Raw genomic sequence first — 20,711 nt, 5'->3', positions numbered from 1 at the left:
GTTAGGCAGCTAAGCATAGTCCTACAGATGTTGAAATCTTGATCAGTTGCAGAAAACATGCAACATGCTGCTCCCTGTGACTAAGATACCTGGAGTGAAAGTCTCTTGTAAAATGTGGCAATAACTCAAGGCCAAAATGACAAAAATCCAATCCATAGAATCGGAGAAACATACATTCAAGGATTTCAGTGAAAATAGAGTAAAACTGGCCCAAACCTTCCTTTTTAATACATATACGTCACCCCTAGGGTAGGCCCTGGACAGCCCAGAAAGCAGGGTGCAGTGTTTTTTTAAAAAAAAAAGTAAGTCATGTACTTTTAAGTTTTACATGTCCTGGTAGTGAAAAACTCATTTGGTTGTCACTGCTGAAAGGATAACATTGGTGTTTCCTTATTACATTTAATAAGCTGTAACTTCCAAGTAGGGAATAAATGACCAGTTAATTTTTGGTGTCTTTCGAATTTTAATGAAAAATACTCTCTTATGGGCAGGGAAGACAGACCATCTGTGCAATTCAAAATCACAAAAATGTATAAAAGAAGGACCTCAGACACTACTACTTCAATACACTTTTGGACCTGTGGATACTCTGCGAGGAAGGAGTACTACTGTGCTGCTGAAGCACTGCCACTCCGCTGAAATGCACTCTGCTGGACTCCTGTTTTGCTGTGCTGATCTGCTGCCTTCTTGCCTGAGTGAGGACTGGACCTGCATCTCTTGAATCCAGAACCCAGAGTGACTCCAAGGGGTAGGTGGTTGGCCTCCTGATCTGAATCCTAAGGGATATAGCATGCTTCCAACCTCCTGCAATTGGACTTTGTCATATGTTTGTCTACCCTGCCAAGTGGTGCCACCCCAGTTCTAGACCCTTGGAAGTGGGCCTAAGATGTTTACCAGCGGAACCAATGCATCTTCTTTACTGAGCAAAGAATCCCCAAGCAGAACCAATGTATCTTCTCAGCTGAGCAGCACACCCCCGAGCAGAACCAACACATTGCCAATGTCACATGGATTGGACCCATTGTAAAAGAACGGCATCATAGCCCTGCAAGCCCTCTGAAATTACGCTTTGCCTCGATGGCATGGAGCATTATCAACCCAGGTCTTCGCATTGCTCATCAACAGAAGCCTCAATGATGACAATGGACTCTGCATTGCAACTTCGCGGCTCCACAGACCTGATGCACCTCCAGCTGCACACTGCATCCTGGACATCAGATTCCACATCACAAGCCCCCATTAACAGGACTCTCAGCAACATTGCAATGGGACCTCACACCAAAGTCTCACCACATCTCTGAACCAACGCATTGCTCTGGCTGCGGGCGCATATTTGACTAGGAACCACGCAACACTTCGCAACCAGGATTTAAGGTACTCTGTTCAGCAGGCCTAACTGCGTCCCTGTAGCTAACACACACTCCATCATAGTCATCCCGAATTTGTGACTTTGTCCACGTCAGGTACAACCAGATATCCACAGTAGGGCTTTGTGTTTTTGGGCACTATTTTCACTATGAACTTTAACATTCAATATCTTCAGTGCTACTAATTAGATTTTTGTCCTTTTGATCTTATTTTATTTGTTAAAACTTACTTTATTTTTCTGAATCTGTTGTGGGCTCCTCTTCTGGTGTATTTTCACTGTTTTACTGTTGGAAGTGTTATACAATACTTTACTCATTGCCTCTACGTTAAGCCTGACTGCTCCGTACCCAACTACCACGGGGCGAGCACAGTTTAATTTGGGGTTTGCTTGTGGCTTACCCTGATAAGGATTGTGGTTGCTGCTTGACCAGGACCTACACCCCGGTCAACCAACAGCCCAATTTCTTATACGTGGCTTTTCAATTAACCAGCCTACCATAGGCAGGGCTAGACACACACACCTGCTCGGCACCAGGATACCGTTGCGGGTGATAATGCTTTGTAAATGCACATAACATAGTTAACCTATTTGTTGTGAAACCAGTTAATAGGTAATACAGATTACTTATTTTCCCAATTTATATTTGTTTTTCTAAACTTTATTTTTTGAAGTTCTGTATTTTTTAACAGTATTATAATCTGAGTTAGTTTTTGTTGCAAATAAACATGGCATGCATATTTTTCTGGAAGACTACCTTGCTACTCAGCCCAAGCTACCAAGAGTCAGGGACAAAATTATGAAACACTGATGGGCGTTTTAGTTAGGGTGTTATTTTAGTCACAGCTTACATCAAACCTGACGTCTCTCCCCAATAGCCTGAAATGCAGATTTTCTAAAACATATGAAACTTGCACCTTGTGGTCACCTCTCTTGTACCCTACTTACTCCCAGTTGATAGCGCCAATCATTTTTATGTTTATGTAATAAAAGGTAACTCACCAGGCTTCACTGAAATACAACACAGGCAGAGAGAATGAGGATTCTTCTTTAAGAATGGCCTGCTGCGTGCACCAATATTTAGCCCACCTGACAAAGACGCTGCTGGGTCAGTATTTACCAGGTCCGATAACTACCTCCCAATTATGAGGTTGTCCCCAAAAAAGAGAAATGACAGGCAGATTTTGGTCCTTAACGTACCCACATCCATATCCCAATATATATCAAGCATTTTTCATAGGATCAGTTTTGACAGGTTTGACCTGCCAAAATATGTTTGGGAGTGATGTGTTAGGTGCTAAACACTCATGTGTGATATGTGTCGTAACAGAGGTTACTGCAAATATCCCACATTTAATGGGCCACTCATAAAGAGGGCCAAATAATAGTTACATGCCAATTGGCAGTAGTGTATGCTTCCTCACATATTCATATGCATCTAGATAAACACAGCATAGGTTCAACATGTGCAGCAAGAGTCGTGCATGCCTACATGTGGGGCAAAATATTCCACTGCTGCTATGTGGTACCTTTTTAATTACTCACATGTCTGAACAACTTTTCAATAGACAAAAGCAATATACAAAGCGAAACGGATGAAAAGTACCCACACTTGATAGAGGCTGCTTTTAAAGTCAGGATAAATATCTCTTTCACTTTGCTATGTTAATGAATATTTGGTTTAGTGCTCAACTTGTCCCCAAAAGGGCATCTTGGTGCTGAGGTAAAAGAAAAGTCGGGAGCAGTCATTAAAACAGCCAAGTTTGAGATGTTTTTTAAAACCTATGAAATCGGCGCAAGCCCTAACAGCAAAGGGGAGTTAATTCCAGTGGTAAGGGGCAAGGTAAGTAAAAGCCCATCAACCGTACTTAGATTTGTGAATGTGTCGAGGACAGGGACATAGCTGATTTCTTTATCTAAGGTTTTTATCTGCAAGATAAGGGACCAATTTGTCCTATAGGTATTTGGGTCTCTTAACTGCCAGTGCTTAAATGTCAGTCAAAGGAGTTTGAAATTCGTTCTCTTCTTTATGGGAATCCAATGCAAGGCTCTGAGCAGGGGGACTGAAGAGGTGACTGGTGGCTGTTTGTAAACCAGTCGGGCGACCGTTTTTTGTACCTCCTGCATCTTGGCACGAAGAGATGCATTTGAAGCTACCACACGCATGTTTCCATAGTCTAGGCGGTTGATTATCAGGGCCTGGATGAGAATCTTGCGAGAGGCCAGTGGCATCCTCTGCAAAATTCTCCTAAGAAGGCACATTGACTTAAAAAAATACAGTGTCGGTTTTGAATTAATCTATCGGTAGATTAATTCAAAACCGACACTGTATTTTTTAATAAGTCCACCAGTGGTCATTAATAAAGGCATCTTGGACCACTGTTGTATCTTTTTTAATTCACTTACACTTATATTTTTTTGCACTGCATTTTCCTTCCCTGTCACAACACGCCTAGTCTACTAATGTTTGGCTCATTGCCAGAAGAGCTGAGGTGACATGGGGCGCCTTTGGTTTTCCAAATGATGACACTGGCCACCAAGGGCAGTTGATGGAAATCCTTACTTTTCTGCCCTCCTCAGGGTTTCTCCTGACATGAAGTCGCATTTGCGTCATCATTCTCTTACTACTACTTACAGTCAGACTGAGGATTGATTTGATGTGGGTCTTATGCTTACTTCTGTTCTGTGTGTTTGTTTATATATATTTTTCCTTTTTCTCATTAGACCACCAGTTTTCTTGTGTTATTTATCAGTAGGATTGGGGATTGAAACTGGATGGGTCTTTAAATATTTTCCCTAGGACCCCCTCTCTCTCCCTCTCCAGGAGTTGAGTAATGTGTGATTAGTTTCCATTCAATTACAGACAGTTTAGGGACATCCACCTGGCAATTATTCTCACTATGGAAATTCTTTCAGCTAAACTCAGAGCCATGAAAGCTATCAAAAAAGTACTTTAGAGATCGATATCTGCTTGGTGTATTTATGGGACACACTTTTTGTCAGGATGATATTTCTCTTGGTCTCTCACTTTTCTTGAAATCACTGTCTTTCCTGACATATGAAACAACATCTTACACATCAAAGGCTGGTAATAGTGACAGAGTAGGTCAACATTGCACACTGGGTCAAATTCCACTTTAGACAAAGCTTCTAGATACCACTTTAACCCAGAGCACCATTTAGTTTCCGTGTCCGTCTTTTGTGGTCTCCTTCTCTGAGGTACAGAAGGAAGAAAATTGACCGGCTGCCTTTTATTTCCTGATCTGATTTGCTCAACCCAGGGTCTCAAATCCTTCACTATCACAGAACCTGTATTGGGTCCCATATGAGTTAGCTGGAGAACAGTCTTGAGTTACCTTCTCTCAATCTGTTGGTATACTTTCTAATAGATACTACTGCAAACCTCAATGACCTCTAACTTTTATAGGAACAGCAGTACAGAGGAATCTGGACTATTTTAATAAGCACTGTTATACCTAGCATCCTTAGAATGTTTTACCCCAGACTTTGTGTCTTCAAATCTCCTGTTTGCTAAATTTAATTTTGCTGGCGTTACTGCTTGGTGCACTTTACCACTGCTAACCAGTGCTAAAACGCTTGTGCTCGCATCTTAAACCATGGTGGAATCGCTTATACCCAATTGGAATATTTACTTGTAAGCCCTTAGTAAAGTGGCACTACATGTGCCCAGGGCCTGTAAATTAAATACTACTAGAGGGCCTACACCGCTGATTGTGACACCTACTTAAATAGCCCTTTAAACATGTCTCAGGCCTGCCTTGGCAGTCATGTGCATAGTTTTAAGCTGGCATTTGTCATGGCAAAAACACTTTTGCTAGCCCAAACCTTCTTTTTTAATACAAATAAGTCACCACTACGGTAGGCATGGACAGCCCAGAGGGCAGGGTGAAGTGTATCTAAAAACCAAGACATGTGCCTTTTAAGTTTTACATGTCCTGGTAGTGAAAAACTCTTAAATTCATTTCTCACTACTGCAATGATAACATTGTAGTTAACTTATTACTTGTATTAAGCTGCAACTTCTAAATGGAAACAGGTAACCAGTTCATGTGTGGTGTATTTGGAATTGAAATGAAAAATCCTAACTTATGGTGAAGTGTGATTTTAAATACAACTTTGAAAATTACACTTTAAGCAAGTTAGCATTTGCTTGCCTCCGCCATTTAGTGCCTGCAGCCTGTCTATGGGTCACGTTACTGGGTGTAGCTGGCAGTTGGACTTTGTGTACTCCTCCTAGACAACCACACACAATAGGGAGATTAGGTCTGCCTGGATGACCATCACTGGCAGGATGGTAGGGCAGAGCTGGGCACAGCCCTACTCACACTTAAATAGGCTGTGTCTTGCCTCCACATAAAGGACTGCATAACCCCTGTGGTTAGTCTGGATCCATGGTAGGGGAGGCAGCAAACAAGTGCACTTTAAAGGGACACCTCAAACCTTCTCCCACTTCAAACAAGGCACCTGGTATACATATTTGACCACAGACACCAACTCTTTAGTAACTTCTAGACCTGTGTAGACTTTGCTAGGAAGAGGACTGTTGTGCTGCTGAGAGTACTGCCACTCTGCTGGACTGCCGCACTGCTGGACTACTGTCTTGCTGGACTGCTGCCTTGCTGGATTGCTGCCCTGCACCCTCTTGAGCCCTGCTTGAGCCAGAGGGAATGGACCTGCACTTGAACCCAGAACTCCCGGAGTGACTCCAAGGGCTAATCCGCTGGCCTCCTGTTCAGAGCCTCAGGGACATAGCAGGCTCCAAACCACCTGAACCAGCACGCAGATCCAGCTGCAGTAATCCCCTGACCCTCAAGTCGCACTCCTCAGGTCCTGGACTCTTGGCGTGGCTTCAGCAGAGCTGATTTGAAGTTTTTGGGATGTGTGTGACTTTGAACTGGCCGGTTGGTGCCCAAACCTTGTTACTCGCACTGCCCACCAACACAAAGTTCCATCAACCCGACCCTTTGCACTACAACATTGACTGCTCATATGGTACACCATCGCGAAGCCCTGTCCAAACACCCGCATGACATCAAGATCTTCATGCTACAGCGACAATCATCTGCCATACCCAGCCTGCTCTTTGCGCTGAAACGACAACCGTCCTCAACTCTTCCCTGCCCCTCACAGCCCCCTCTGCTGCAAACGGGACTCTTTGCGATAGATTGAGAAGGTAACTTTTCAGTGGGGCTAACCAGATTACTCTACCCAACCCATGCTGCATTACAGTCGGCCTAAACTCGTGACTTTTTCCCAGTCTCACAAGACCAGATAGCTGCAAGTGACACTTTGGACTGTTTGGTGCTATTTTTATTTAAATTTAAATTGCATATCTTCAGTTCTATTGATTGAATATGTGTCATTATGGATTTGATTTATTTATTAAATTAGGCTCTACATCTCTAAATTGGTTTGGGGGTTTTCTTGTGTTGTGTTTTGACTTTATTACTGTTTCAAGTGCTACATAAATATTCTATACTTGTCTCTAAATTAAGCCAGATGCTCTGTGCCAACCTACCAAAGGATTGAGCATAGGTTTATTTGGGGGTTGCTTGTGCCTCACCCTGAAAAGGATTGTAGTTGCTGCTTAAGTAGGGTTTCACCCCACTCAACCAGGAATCCAATTTCTCACAGTAACACCTACTTAAAGTAGGTGCAAACTAGTGGGCATGTGTTAAGTGCTTAAAAAGCACAATGCATTGCATGTGTTCTGCAGCGCACAACACACATCCAATGCGTGGTAACCTTCGGAGATTCTGTGCATAGGAATTTGTACTGGAAGGGAATGTCTCCAGTACAAATCTGAAGCAAGACAGTGCACACTAATTTCCCCACCATTTTGCAGACGTTATGCGCCGTGCAATGTAGGCTTTTTGTGGTCCAGCTTAGGGAATAACTACAGCAGCAGCCAATCATAGTAAAAATAGCTTTGCACTGTGATTTTCTCCTGGTTCAGAGCAGTGAATTTGGATGCTGCAATGTATGAAAAATAGGTAAATGCAGTACTGGAACAAAAGATCGCAGGGCTTTGAATAGCAAGAGCTCCAAGAGGAAGAAAGCTGAAAACACAGAGTCCTATTTGTGAAGTATTGAGTTTCTTACCTTGTTGAGTTCGTCTTCGATCTGACAAGCTTGAAGTCCCAACGCTGGAAACTCTTCTTCTTTAACCTTCTGAATTATGTCATAGACCAGATGGTAGTCCTCTGCAGTAATTCTTGAAAAGTTGATATGGTGAGGAATAATTTGGCTACTTATATTACCAACTTTTAAAAAACTTTCGATCCTCTGTGAGTTTCTATAAGACAGAACCAGACAAAGGCAATTTAGAGTTGGTTACCCTCAAGCGCTCGAGATTTGTAATGCTAAAAAATAAAAAAAATAGGAAATGTAGATTCATACTGGGTAATGCAGTTCTCATTTATGATATTGGCTTTGAAGCCCAGCACAGCAAACACCACCAGTGTTGCTAGAACAGATGTAAAAAAATTGATGAATGACACCAGGACAGCATCGAAATGGCAGTTGTTGTCTCTCTTGTTGTAGCTTGAGAAGGCAATGACCCCACCAAATCCAAGGCCCAGGGCGAAGAACACCTGTGTGGCAGCTTCCCTCCAGACCTTGGGCTCCAGCATTATTTCAAGCTGTTGGAAATCAGAAATGATACATGTCGGTGATAACATGCAGAAGGATTCGCTGATGAATACATATTTGCAAAAAGATAACCAACTCTTAATAAATATGAAAACACTTTTTGGAAAATTAAACATTAAAAGCAGGCAAGGTTAACGTCAAGAAAACAAATTCTGCCCCCAGTTCATTTATCTAAACCTGTAATATAAATGTTCATGGTTAAATCTTATGAAATAAATCAATCTTTCTGCTAAGACTCTGGCATATTACATGTGAAATTGTTTTTGGGCTGCCTATCTAGAAAGGTACAGTATATAATTAAGACACTTGCTTGCAAAGACTACAATTTTGCAGTGTGAAGTAGAAAACTAATCTCTGTTTGAGTCGGGCAATGGTAAAAGTAGTTGTAATTATGTTCGCTTTAACGCCAATTCCTATTTATGTGTCCTTTGTCAGGCATTTGATCTAATGTCTAAATCGTGTGCTGAAGTTTGATGAGATCTGGTTCTAATTTGGACTACTTTGTGTGATCTTGGGCATGACACTTACTGTCTCTGTACCACCCAAACCTGCAAAATTGGGAGTGCGTAGAATTTAGCTAAATGCTGCACATTATTGGGCACATAAGATCTGCATTGGCAAACCAAGAATGTTTGGCAGCCATGGTACTCCGTCTCCCTGTCCACCAAACTCTAAATCAAGCCAATAAATTGTTTTGTGTGTTACATGAACACTCACTGTATGTATGTGACAGCACAGCGTGTGTATTGTACAGTTTGAGAAACATATATGAGAGGTACCATGTTTATCTGTGTGCAATCGGTCTGGATGATACAGAGGCCACATTGTCACCCGTGACGTGGTGCACATTCGAACAAGTTTACAACATGGAGCATTACAGTGATGTCAATACATCGTTGCACATATAAACCTGCTTTTATATATATATATATAAATCTACATTTATACCATCACTTATTCTCTACGTATATACATTGCGTGTCATGTTAAACATCACGTGACATTTTATTTGTTTAGTGAGGAAACTGTATTATAATTCGTACCTCCGGTAAAACAGCATGTGCTATGGAGTTTAGTCACATAAAAAATTAGTGGTGCATTAATGACGATATAGCTAGAACAATCTGTCATAGTACTACGTAGAGACCCTGCAGGCCTATGGTGGGTTCCTGAATGTGTGAGATTAAAACAAACTGAAGCTCTTGGCAATGTGGTAGGGGCAATACATTGGGGTGCCCACTGATTGCGACATGTATCGATGTTAAGAGGCCTACATCATAGGTGGTATCAACGTTACAAGTGCATACAGGCATGGAATTTAGCTCAGGCTGGCCACAAACCACCACCATTCTTCAGAGGAGTTGAGCCCAGTATTTATAGAATCAATTCGGTCAATCCAATGGCATTCACGGCGTTGCAGTATTTGTGTGATATCACCTCCTCTTGGTGGGAGTTTGGCGATATCAATGACCTGCTACTTGATTTGATCTGCTGTGTGGTTTTTCTCGATATAGTGAGAGACTAGGGGGGCACTGGTGATCAACCATCTGATGCGGCTGCGGTGTTGGCCTATTCTGGCTTTGATAGGCTGTTGTGTCTGCCCAATATATAGTAATCCACAGGGTCACCATATACAGTACACCACATTGCGTGTGTTACAGTTGGAGAAGAAATCGAGGTGGTGATCCCAATTGCCATGTTTGAATGTAGTGGTGTTCTCTGTGTAGGGACATGCCACGCAGTTCCCACATTTATGATGCCCTATCACAGGTGGGAGAACCCATGAAGTCTCCAGCGTATTCGCTTTGCGTTTGGTAGTCTCTGTGGAGGATCTGACCACATGGTCCTTAATATTCTTGGCTCTCTTGTACGCAAAGAGTGGCATTTCCATAGAGGAATCTATGTTCTTGATGATATGCCAATGTTTTGAAATTAGATTGCGAATTTTGTGTGTGTGTACACCAAAGGTGGTAACGCATACAATTTTGTTTGCCTCTTTTTTGGGTCTGGTGATAAGCACTTCCTCACGTGGACAGTACCACGCTCGTTTGAGCGACCTTTTGACAATTTCATTGGGATAGCCTCTGGAAAGTAGTTTGCTTTCAATATTTCTGCCTCTTTCATATAATCTTCCTTCCGGGCACAGTTTCGGCGCACACGTAAGAACTGGCCGAACGGTAACCCATCTCCCAAAGCTCAAGGGTGATGACTTTTGTAGGACAACAATGTGTTCTTTTCAGTTGGCTTCCTATGGAGTGAGGTATATAATGTACCCTCCATGTGTTGAATATTCAGATCCAAAAATGCTATGATTGATTTGTTGAGTGTGGCAGTGAAGGTTAGGTTAGCTTGAATTTGATTGAGGTAAGTAACGAATTTATGAAAGTTTTCTTCACTGCTCTTCCAGACCAAAAAAATGTCGTCGATATATCTATACCAACATTTGATATATGAGTGTTGTGGGCTGAGGTTACTGAGTGCAAAGGTAAGTTCTATGTCGTTCATGTAGATATTCACCAGATTTGGAGCGAAAACTGCCCCCATGCTGGTGCCAGAACATTGTTGGTAATATTGACCCCCTGATATGAAGTAATTGGTTTGTAGTGCCACACGTAGTAATGCGATTATAAATGCAGTGGGGACACTTAAGGGTTTGGGGACTAGTGTCCAATAGTTGTTCTATCACCTGGATACTTTCAGATTAGGAAATTTTGGTATATAGAGATGAGATGTCTAGGGTGGCCAATCACTTTCTACATCATATGCGAGCCCATCCACCAGGTTGATCATGTGCATGGTATCGCGGACATAACTGTTTTGTCCAGGGACAAAGTCTTTTATAAAAAAGTTGATGTATCTGCCAATGGGCTCCAGGATGGAGCCACATCCAGATAAAATGGGTCTGCCTGTTGGGTTTGTGATACTTTTGTGGACCTTAGGCAGAGTATATAGGACAGGTGTTCTGGGATTATCAGCATTCAGAAATTCAAACTCTTTTTTGGAAACCTAATTCTAGTCCTTCACTGGTAATTCTCATTATTTCGTCGCAATTTCAGATAAGGGATTGTGATTCCGTTTTTTGTAATGCCTTTCTTCAGAGATTTGTTTGGTTATTTCTGCATCGTAGTCTGCTCTGTCTTGGATCACTATACCACCCCCCTTGTCTGCTGGTTTGAGTATTATGGATGTATCTTGCTTCAGGGCATTAAGGGCTTGACGTTCTAGCAATGTAATGTTATAGGGTGTAAATTGCTTGGTGTTTTTTAAAACATCTACACTCTGCATAACTATTTTCTCAAATGTAAGGAGTTCAGGAGGCATCATGCCATTGTTGGGATTGAAAGTGGAAGGTGGTCTGAGTACTGTGACTGATGCCTGTGTGCTGTACTCTCAGTTTTTGAAAAATAAATGTAGGTGTATTTTCCTGAAGAACTGAAATAGTTCTGCCTTGAGATTGAAGAAATTGGTTCTTCAGTGATTACGAAAGAAAGACCTTTACTCAAAAGTGACACTTCTGCTGATGATAATGTGTGCTTAAATAAGTTGAAAATAGGGATACTTTCTTGACGGATTTCTAGTATGGCTGGGGCCCCCATTGGTAATGTTTGTTCCGGGTTTGACGTTCCCCTGCGTACTGGTGCCAAACTCGCCTCTTGGGTTTGCCTCCCCGATCTAAAAAATGTGGTCCCTGGTGTGTGTCAGTGCGACTGGGGCCTGCTTGATTGTCTGAATCACTAGAGCCTCCTGATGACTCAGAGAAGGTTACTGGTTGGTTTCTCTTAAATCTACCCCAAACGTTTTGCCTGTTTTGGTTGGGAAAGTTGGTGTAGTAATCTTCTTTTAGATAGGGGTATGCCTTTTCTTTGTTGTAGTTTTTTATATCTTTTGATACTTTGTCTGCCTTTTTTTTAAGTTCAAAGGAATTGAATTCTTCAATTCATTTATTCAATTTATCAAGCAGTAGTTTAGCTTCTGCTACTCCGTCCCCACCTAGTAGTTCTTTTTCTAAATCCTCAATTTCTTGAAGCTCTGCTTTGGAATGTTCTACGGCTGTTTCTACACCCAGCACCATCCAGTGGCGTGAGCATGTAATGGAGATTCCACAGAAGCTCCCTTTGAATTTAGGATCTTCTCTGAAAATGCCAGGTACGTTGTGGACTTGGAGACCTTGTGGTATGATACCTGCCCTTAGATAGTCTGTAAGCATACGTGCGTGTAGTTCTGTCCTTATATGTTTCTTTTTTGACTTCTCTAGTTTATCAATAAGCTGTTGTCTTGGACTGGCGGTGTTAGTAGGTAAATTAGAGAAAAGGGATGGTCCACTAGTAATTTTAGCAATATATTCTTTGGTGTAGAGCGGTGCCTCTCTATCTGACATCCTAGCCCTCTGGAACAGTGTAACCCTTTTGTTTGTATAGGGTGTGGGAAGAAATTCGAGTTGCGGATAAAAACCCTTGCATTGGTGCCACCGCCTAAGTGGTGAGTATTAACACTATCTCACCCCTCGCCGTCTAAATTGGATCCGCATGCCATACCCGCCCTCACTCTGATTTTTCCTTTTTCTTTCATCTCCACTTCGTGCCTTAGAACCCGGGCGGGTTAACTGTGAGTACAATTTTACTAATTTCACCACACGTTATTCTTGAGCATTCCATGATTACAGGTATTTTTCCTTCTCTAGTTGCCCTTAGAGTTGATACCATATACAGATTTCAGTCCTCACATTGCCCCTTTCTGTTACATCTTTTCAGATGTCCCTCATTTTGTTGGTCCTGACGAGACCCCTTATTCAGAGTTGGGTCGAAACGCCGTTGACGCTTTGTAAAAGCGAACCATGCAGACAGCACCTATGAATGGATAGTGTTGCTGTAATATTGTACCATTATTGTGTATTGATCGCTTTTCATTCCTTGTATACATATTCCCTGGCAACCTTGTAAATATTGCTCATTTTATGTCACTTAACTGTTTTTTTAGGTTCTGGATATACACTTGGGACACACCGCACCGTGTTTGAAACCTAATGGATAATTTGTATGTCACTTAAATTCTCCTGTTTTGAAAATAATACAAATTCAATTTGGATATGAATACTGGTGCCACGAGCTTTACTTCTCTCTCTTGCGTACCCTCAGCCCTCAGCCTCTATCGCTATCATGCCCTGTGTTTATTGAAAAGTACATATATTATCCCACTGGAACCACTGTTTTGATTATAATGTACGCACCCTGGTTCCTCCGTGAGTAGGGCTCCCTTGTTCTCCTTTTCGGCCAAATGAGTTGAAGCATACATTTACTAGTCAACATGAGGGTTCCTCTTTAGGGTACCCCTGCCATTGCTTCTGTACATTGGAAATGTTCTTGGGTGTAGTTTTAAGAAGACGGCTGTACTGGGTACATGTTTAGCAGGGACACAGTGGTGGGTTAATGCTGTAATTAGCGACCCCTGTGCCACTGTGGTGATCACGTTGTACGATAGAAGGTGCTAGAAGGTATCCTACTGGAACAATGTCCGCTTGCAGCTGCGCCACTGCCTCGTCTGTAGAATAAATTGCAGTGTGAGCCTGGGATATGTGTGCTTCATGCAGGGCTGGCTCACTTCTACTTATGGCAGGTCTGACTCAGTTTAGAGGTAACTCTGTTGATCTGAGCAAGATGACTGCCACTTAGATACTGGCACTCCACACTTGATCACACACGGGTAATCATCGGCAAACCGACTCCTCCAACTAAGCTTCAGTGTTCTCATTTTGTTAAAATGTTATTGGGATTGACACTGAACGAAGACCTAAGTGGCAATCTGGAAGACAGGTATGCGCATAAAATCTTTGCAGAAAAGATAACCTGCCATATTTCTTACAAATAAGAGTGGCTGAGCAATACTCTGCCCACTCGGGCAACTCCGCAGAATTCGGCGGAGTTTTTCTGTAACTATGCAGAATTCTGCTGAGTGAAACTCTGCAAGCTCCACCCAGGCCTAGTGAATAGACCATCTCTCCTCACTGGATGGTGATCAGATTTTCAATAGAAAAGTGCTTACTTTGAGTACCAAAACATGTTGTTACTTTTTATAGGTAGGGAAGGGCTGACCTATAGGGAAACCATGAGATTTTCTAACAGGTCAGTGACTCCATAATCTCAAAGGTGGGGGGATGAAACAGTAGCATGTCAGGCAAAACCTGAATTATTTTACATCTCTGCCAGCCTATAATAGGCATAGACTTCTACTCCTCATTAGCACTGTGTGGTGGTGACGTGGACTGGCTATAGTGCGGTGCCAGGTGAGAGGGGTCTGAGCCATTCAGGGTGTGATTTGAGAGTTTGTGCTAGTAACAATGGCTCTTTCCATAGAGAGACTCTTAAATACGTCTGTGGCTCCCAGTTCTACTAATCTCCTACTTGAATTTTGCCCCTCCATCATTGAAGACTCCCTCCAGATCAAAATGAGGGGAAATGTGTTTTACTCAGCCACTGCATAAGCCCCTAATTGGAAAAGAAAATACAATAAACATTGGCTCTTGAAGAAATATGCAATATGTGACATATCTGAAACATACTGATAATATAAAACACATACACAGTGGATGGTGTCATCTCTCCACTGCTGCTGTTATTGACAGAGTTCTCTATACCTCCACCATAACTGATTCGCCATCCTTTCCCTGACGGAGCTCGCTGTACCATGTGCTCAGTCTTCTGCTGTTGCACAACACCTTCCGAGGGCTCTGCTGCGGCTCTCCTAGGCATCTTTATGATCTCTGAAGTATCAGCACTTTGTTTTGTGGTACTGGGCTTGGGCTAGTACTTCTGATTGTGCTCCACCTGCAACCAGTGCAACTCACCCTGGGTATGTGTAAAACTTCCTCCTAGAGCAAGCGGTAGGGCATCTGGGGCACAGCATTACTGTTGTTTCCTCAGAAGAGTTACCCTTCTTTAGCTACGCTACAGTGTAAAGGAATGCAGCAGCAGTAACATAGTATTGCTGGTATAACCCTTACACTGGAGCTGCAGATGGTGTGCACCTGCTTCTGCATAGGTGCTGGAGTAAGTTGTCAGTCTCAGCATTACACTAGAGCTGTGCAGAATATAATACTGCTGAAGTTCCAGCTTGATCTCTACACACCTCTAAAGTAAGGTTGATAGATATGGCACCACTGACCTCCCTTTAGCTTGTCTGCCCCCTGCCCAATCGGTCCTGGCTCTACAAAGCTCTACAAAGCTCAACCGCAGAGACAATTAAGGTAAAGGGTTTACTGCAAAGGTTTACTTCATTTGTAGAAGGGCAGCAATGCATCAAACCACTTTCCATTGTTTGTAGCTGTAATTACTCTTTTGAGTCTTAGATCAGGCAAAGCCTTCCTTATTTCTTTTCAATCAATCATCATGAGGCATATATTTCATAAAAATGTTCTTTTTATTTCATATTCAATTTTCAAATCACATTAAGGCAAATATTTGTCTAAGATCTAAGGGGCACATGCATCATTCATACATTTTGCATTTCTTAATTTGCGAAAATTACCGAATCGCAAATTAAGAATTGCAAAATGCTATGCATCATTTTTTTCGGTATTTATTTGTGATTCGGTAAAAATCGCAATTTTTACCGAATCTCAAATAAATAGCGAATTCCTAAGTGCATTTTCGCAATTCCCATTGATTCCTATGGGCCAAAAGGCCCATAGGAGTCAATAGGAAGGCATTTACAAATTCGCAATTTGTTGATGCATTCCAAGGGTGCAGGGGGGGGGGGGTCCAAAGGACCCCCCCTGCACCCCTGAAATGTATTTGAAAGTGCATGTTTCAAACACACATGTCCTAAGGACATGTGTGTCTGTAACGTGACAGTTTAAAAAATGCATTTTTTTCCTTTTTGAAAGATTTTCGCAAATTAACACGAGGGTCAACCTCGTGTTAATTTGCACTTCCTATTTCATAATTCGCATTTTTTTAAAAATTGATGCATTGCATTTAAGGAATCGCACAAATGCGATTCCTTAAATGCATTCGCATTTATTAGAAATGCAAAAAAATGCGAATTAAGAAAAAGTGTTTGATGCATTCCAAAAACTTATTTAGGAAGCGCAAACGGCCGAATTTACCGATTCGCACCGTTTGCACTTCCTGAATAGGTTGATGCATGTGCCCTTAAGACTCAAAAGAGTGATTACAGCTACAAACAATGCAAAGTAGTATTATGCATTGCTGCCCTCCTACAAATGAAGTTAACTGCACCTGGGATTTAGTACTTGGAGCACTCAGAGCTCTAGAAGTTGTGCAGAACAAAGAGATACATTTCAGACTTTGATCTATGCTCCCCAAGAAAATCACCACTGCCAACTTTGTGAATATCTGGTTCTAATTTTGCTCTTCAAACACAGTGAAAATATCAATATGCCTGTACTGGTACCTTTTGGTCCACTAAAGCTGCCCGGCTGTGCCAAAGTTAAAATGGCTGCTACTATTCCTGGCACCATCCACAGACCATACACAGTTGACGAACACCAGCACCAGCACATAGCACATGCACCACCTGTGCCTAGATTAAATCTTTCATCCCTGTCATTCCCTTGAAGGCAAGATGTCCCTGAGGACAAGCGTCACCCTCTCGGAACCCAAGTGAGGATCTGTGAAGCATACCATAGAGCTATTTCTTAGGACAGTTAGAGGATAGACTCCTTTGTCGCTCCCCTTTCTCAATATGGACTTTGACATAAATGAAGGAAGTTATCAGTTAAGGGTCACCGGGGTCACTAATGGCCACCTCTCAGCATTCCATACAAAATGAAGAGTCGGTCAGACAGTAGAGAATACAAACCAATAACTGTTTATTCAGAGTACACTCAGAGAGGTGCCCGGTCTGCCCAGTCGCTAGGAGTGCTGTAGAGGGACTGAGATCAGCAAGCATAAAAATACATTATGTACATTTCAGGACCAATGAAGGCATACCCATCATGACATTTTCCAAGCAGATGTCGCAAAACAGAGAAATACAAAGAGTAAGTTTCGATTTTGGGACCGGGCACATATTATCTGCTACTCGAGGTCGTTCTGCCCGTCCCTGCCACAAGACAAGTGGGAGAAGACCTCTATCTAGTGGGAACTGTATGCGCTAATAACAATAGTGTATTTATTAGTGAAGCAAAACTCAATCTTGGAGAAACGCAACTCAGCAAAGGCCTTTTCTCGGAAATAGCAAAGGATTAGTTTCGACCATGATTCAAAATGGCGCCCAAATGGAAAATGGTGCAACGATTGCTAACTTACATATAATAATACATAAACAATTGTTTTTCTAACAGACTCTCCTTTTAGCATGATCTAAAACATTTTCTAACAAGAACAAGAAAAAGATAAGAACAGAACTTTTATGAACATTCCATATTCTCAGCATCAGGAAGGGAGACTGTAAGGAGGGAAGAAATCTTGAAAATGCCCTAATCTATCTACATTATGTCATCTATCTCTTTCTTTATCATGATTGCAGCATTGGTATCATGAATCAATATTTTCCTCTTAGGAGTGACAAAAGTGATGCAATAAGAAGAACAGAAGGAAACGCATTGAATAAGGGCACAACAGGATACCAATATCACTATTAAGTAAATCACCTTTTTCAAGAATCCAGCCCCAGCTAGCAAAAAGAGACCAACTCCAGTTCCCACTTTCTATTCCCTCAACATTGTCAAGAATGTCTAAAATGTGTTCGGTAATATTCTTTTCCATATTTGTTATCCCGATAACACACTGATCTCCCACTACCGCGCATACACCACCACTCTTGGCTAAAATTAAATCAAAAGCATATCTGGTTTGTTCAAATATATTCACATACTCTCCAACTGAGTAGTGATATCGCATAAAGCAGCAACGGTAGTATTAGATCAAATTGGAGCTTGCATCCAAAATACTGTATGTATGTATGTATTTATTTCTTATTAAGCGCAAAACCTTTCACCCTACGGGTATCTTGGCGCTCATATATTCTCTGGCTTTCTCAACTTGGGCCATAGAAGTACCACCCAAAGTGAAAATAGAGGAAAGGATGTATCCAAAGGTGATGCCATTACTATAATTATTAATCTCTACATCAATCACTCCCTCACATAATTCTTTGGTCAGTGTTCTTTTAATCCATTTTACCATAGGCTTCGCACGTTTACAAGGTACAACCAAAGGCAGTACCATCCCACGTGCCAGATCGTTTGTACCATTGTGTACATTAGAATAAGTTCATTAGACAAAAAGAAAAAACCTGGGTGTACATAAATCGGTCTCTCATAATCCATGGCAGAGTATCGGGAATTTCACCCAAAGGAACTGGGGGCCTCTGAATTTACCAAGGGGAACTTGGTCTTATGCAACACAATTCCTCAACAATTTAGTACAAGGATGTATCAGTACTGTTAATAATTGGACAACAAGTAGGATAATAACCAGCTTCTCTGGGAACTGTCAATTCCTTGTCATGCCAACCCACCAAAGTTATATTCTGTTTCTCCATATAAAAATTATCACAATACGTACTATGATCGCAACCAGGATAACCCTCCCCCAATGGTTTTCTATAATAAAGGCATGGCCCTGAGTATACAAACCCGAACACTCCTTTTACTTCTAAAAAATCAGGTGGCTGACTATACGTATAATTCACAAGTGATAAAGGGTACGTGGTCCATAGGCAAGTGACAGATTGAGTGGGGTAACAAGCCGTTACTTCTACAAAGAACCTCTTATGTGTCTCTAAGAATACATTACGTGGGCTGCTCTTTTGTTTCTTGTTAGAGATGTAAGGTTACCCTTACTATGTAAAGGTACACTTTGATCATTTTCCAAAACCCATGATACACCACATAATATTATTAACAGCAAAATCACAAGGGCAACTCATGTCAACTTTTGCTTATGGGTCCACACCATATTGTGTGGGGCAACAAGAAGCACTGGCTGCTCTTCATCAGCAACCATTCTACCTAAGGGATGCATAACAAATGATGAAAATGGGGGCCAAAATGCAGGCAAAATACACAAGTTTCCAGTGTCCGTCAGAGCCTCACTGGTAGAGGCTCCTATTGTCCATCAATACGTTGTCACTCTTGAGCACACTCGGTGGAGCTTGCTCTGTCCTAAGCTCGTATCCCACGTTGATCTCGATGGTATACCTTCAAGGTATACTTTGGCCTTCCCTATCTAATGTCCAAACAACTAAACTATAGTAAACAAACATGCTATGACAGTTTCAGCTAATTTTGTTGGTACCACAACCCAGTACAACCTATCTTACACAGTCCATCCCTAATCTCTTTTCTCCTTGGATGCAATTTCCATCAGCTGAGGGTGAAAATTGTACCTCGTGGCCCCAGGCACAGAATGATCAACAAATAAGGGCTCCTGGATTGCTCGTATTTCCAGAGGAGGTGCGGCATTCAGCACATCTTTATTCTCCTTATTCGTTTGAGTCCAAGTTAGCTGGGCATCGCTGAACGGGCCAAACCGGGGCACCTTCTCAGTCTCAAAGTCCCGGATGCTGTCTTGCACCCGGTCATAGGGCTGGGGCAGAGGGACCCTGCGTCAATGAGTCACATGGATCCAGTTCTTACGACCAGCAAATTTCACTGCGGTATGCGTTGCCAAAAGGACTTGTTCCAGCCCTTCCACTGCAGCTCCAAAGTTTTCTTCCCTCAAAGTTTCTGATCAATACAAAATCTCCAGGCTGGATGCCATGGTTGGGGCCCTGTGGCATAGGAGGCAGGGAATCCCGGACCTGTTGGTGAATAGAACGTAAACTTTCTGTTAACTGGCCAAGATAATCAAGTAATATGGGATACTCAATATCAGAAAAACGCAGAGGGCGCGGGACTCCCCAGACATTTGCCGGGTGTCCAAACACGACCTCATACGGCGACAATCCTGTTCTAGAATGTGCTGTTATTCTTCTTGACAGAAGAGCTAATGGTAAAGCATCTGGCCATTTTAACCCTGTTATCTCCTGAATTTTTGTCAGTTTGAGCTTGAGAGTACCATTGTACTTCTCAACTAAACCTGCGTACTGCATGACATTTTTGCTTTGTGTGCAGACCTTCACAAATCAATAGGATCACTTTTGCATTAAAATGACTTCCCTTGTCACTCCAGATCACTCGCGGCATGCCGAAATGAGGAAAGTACTCCTTCAGGAGCACCTTTGCAGTCGTAATGGCCATATTATCTTTAGTGGGCTAAGCCTCGACCCATTTATGAATGCACATAAAACCACCAAAACATACTTCAAATTATTGCATCTCTCCAACTCTATATAGTCCATTTGAAGGACTTCAAAAGGAAAAGTAGGTGGTGCAAAGTTACCAGGGGGTGTACCTTTCCCAGGATTATGCATCATGCATAAAATACATTACTTCACTAAGTGGACCGCTGTCTTAGAGATTTTATCATTCTGCCAAACGGGGTCTTACAATTTTCAAATGCCTTTAGCACTAATAGGAGCTGGACCGTGGGCCATAGTAACCACAGGTAGAACATATGCATCTGCCAACATCCATCTCCATTTCCCTGATTTATCCATCGAACATCCTTTGTCATTCAATTGTGCTGTACTTTCCTGTCACACTGCTAATTCTTCTATCGTGGCTTCAATTTGTATCTCCTTTACACTTTCAAGAATGTCTTCAAACATA

At 42.1% G+C, this 20,711-nt stretch overlaps 1 protein-coding gene across 1 annotated transcript in view; it reads right to left on the bottom strand.

The window, feature by feature from the left end:
• The window catches only part of SLC6A15 (solute carrier family 6 member 15), a 316,654-nt gene that overhangs the window by 89,683 nt on the left and 206,260 nt on the right, over positions 1–20,711 (bottom strand). Inside the window, exons 7-8 of the mRNA XM_078674224.1 lie at positions 7,787–8,028; positions 7,490–7,682 (exon numbers count right to left, since the gene is read on the bottom strand). Of these exons, the coding sequence (XP_078530350.1) occupies positions 7,490–7,682; positions 7,787–8,028 (435 nt within the window). The remainder of the gene's footprint in view (positions 1–7,489; positions 7,683–7,786; positions 8,029–20,711) is intronic.

The sequence above is a fragment of the Lissotriton helveticus genome, chromosome 1_1 (assembly GCF_964261635.1).
Source record: "Lissotriton helveticus chromosome 1_1, aLisHel1.1, whole genome shotgun sequence".
Classification (NCBI taxonomy): Eukaryota; Metazoa; Chordata; class Amphibia; order Caudata; family Salamandridae; genus Lissotriton; species Lissotriton helveticus.
Note: the sequence above shows the minus strand (reverse complement) of the source record. Positions and strands in the feature narration are given on the sequence as shown.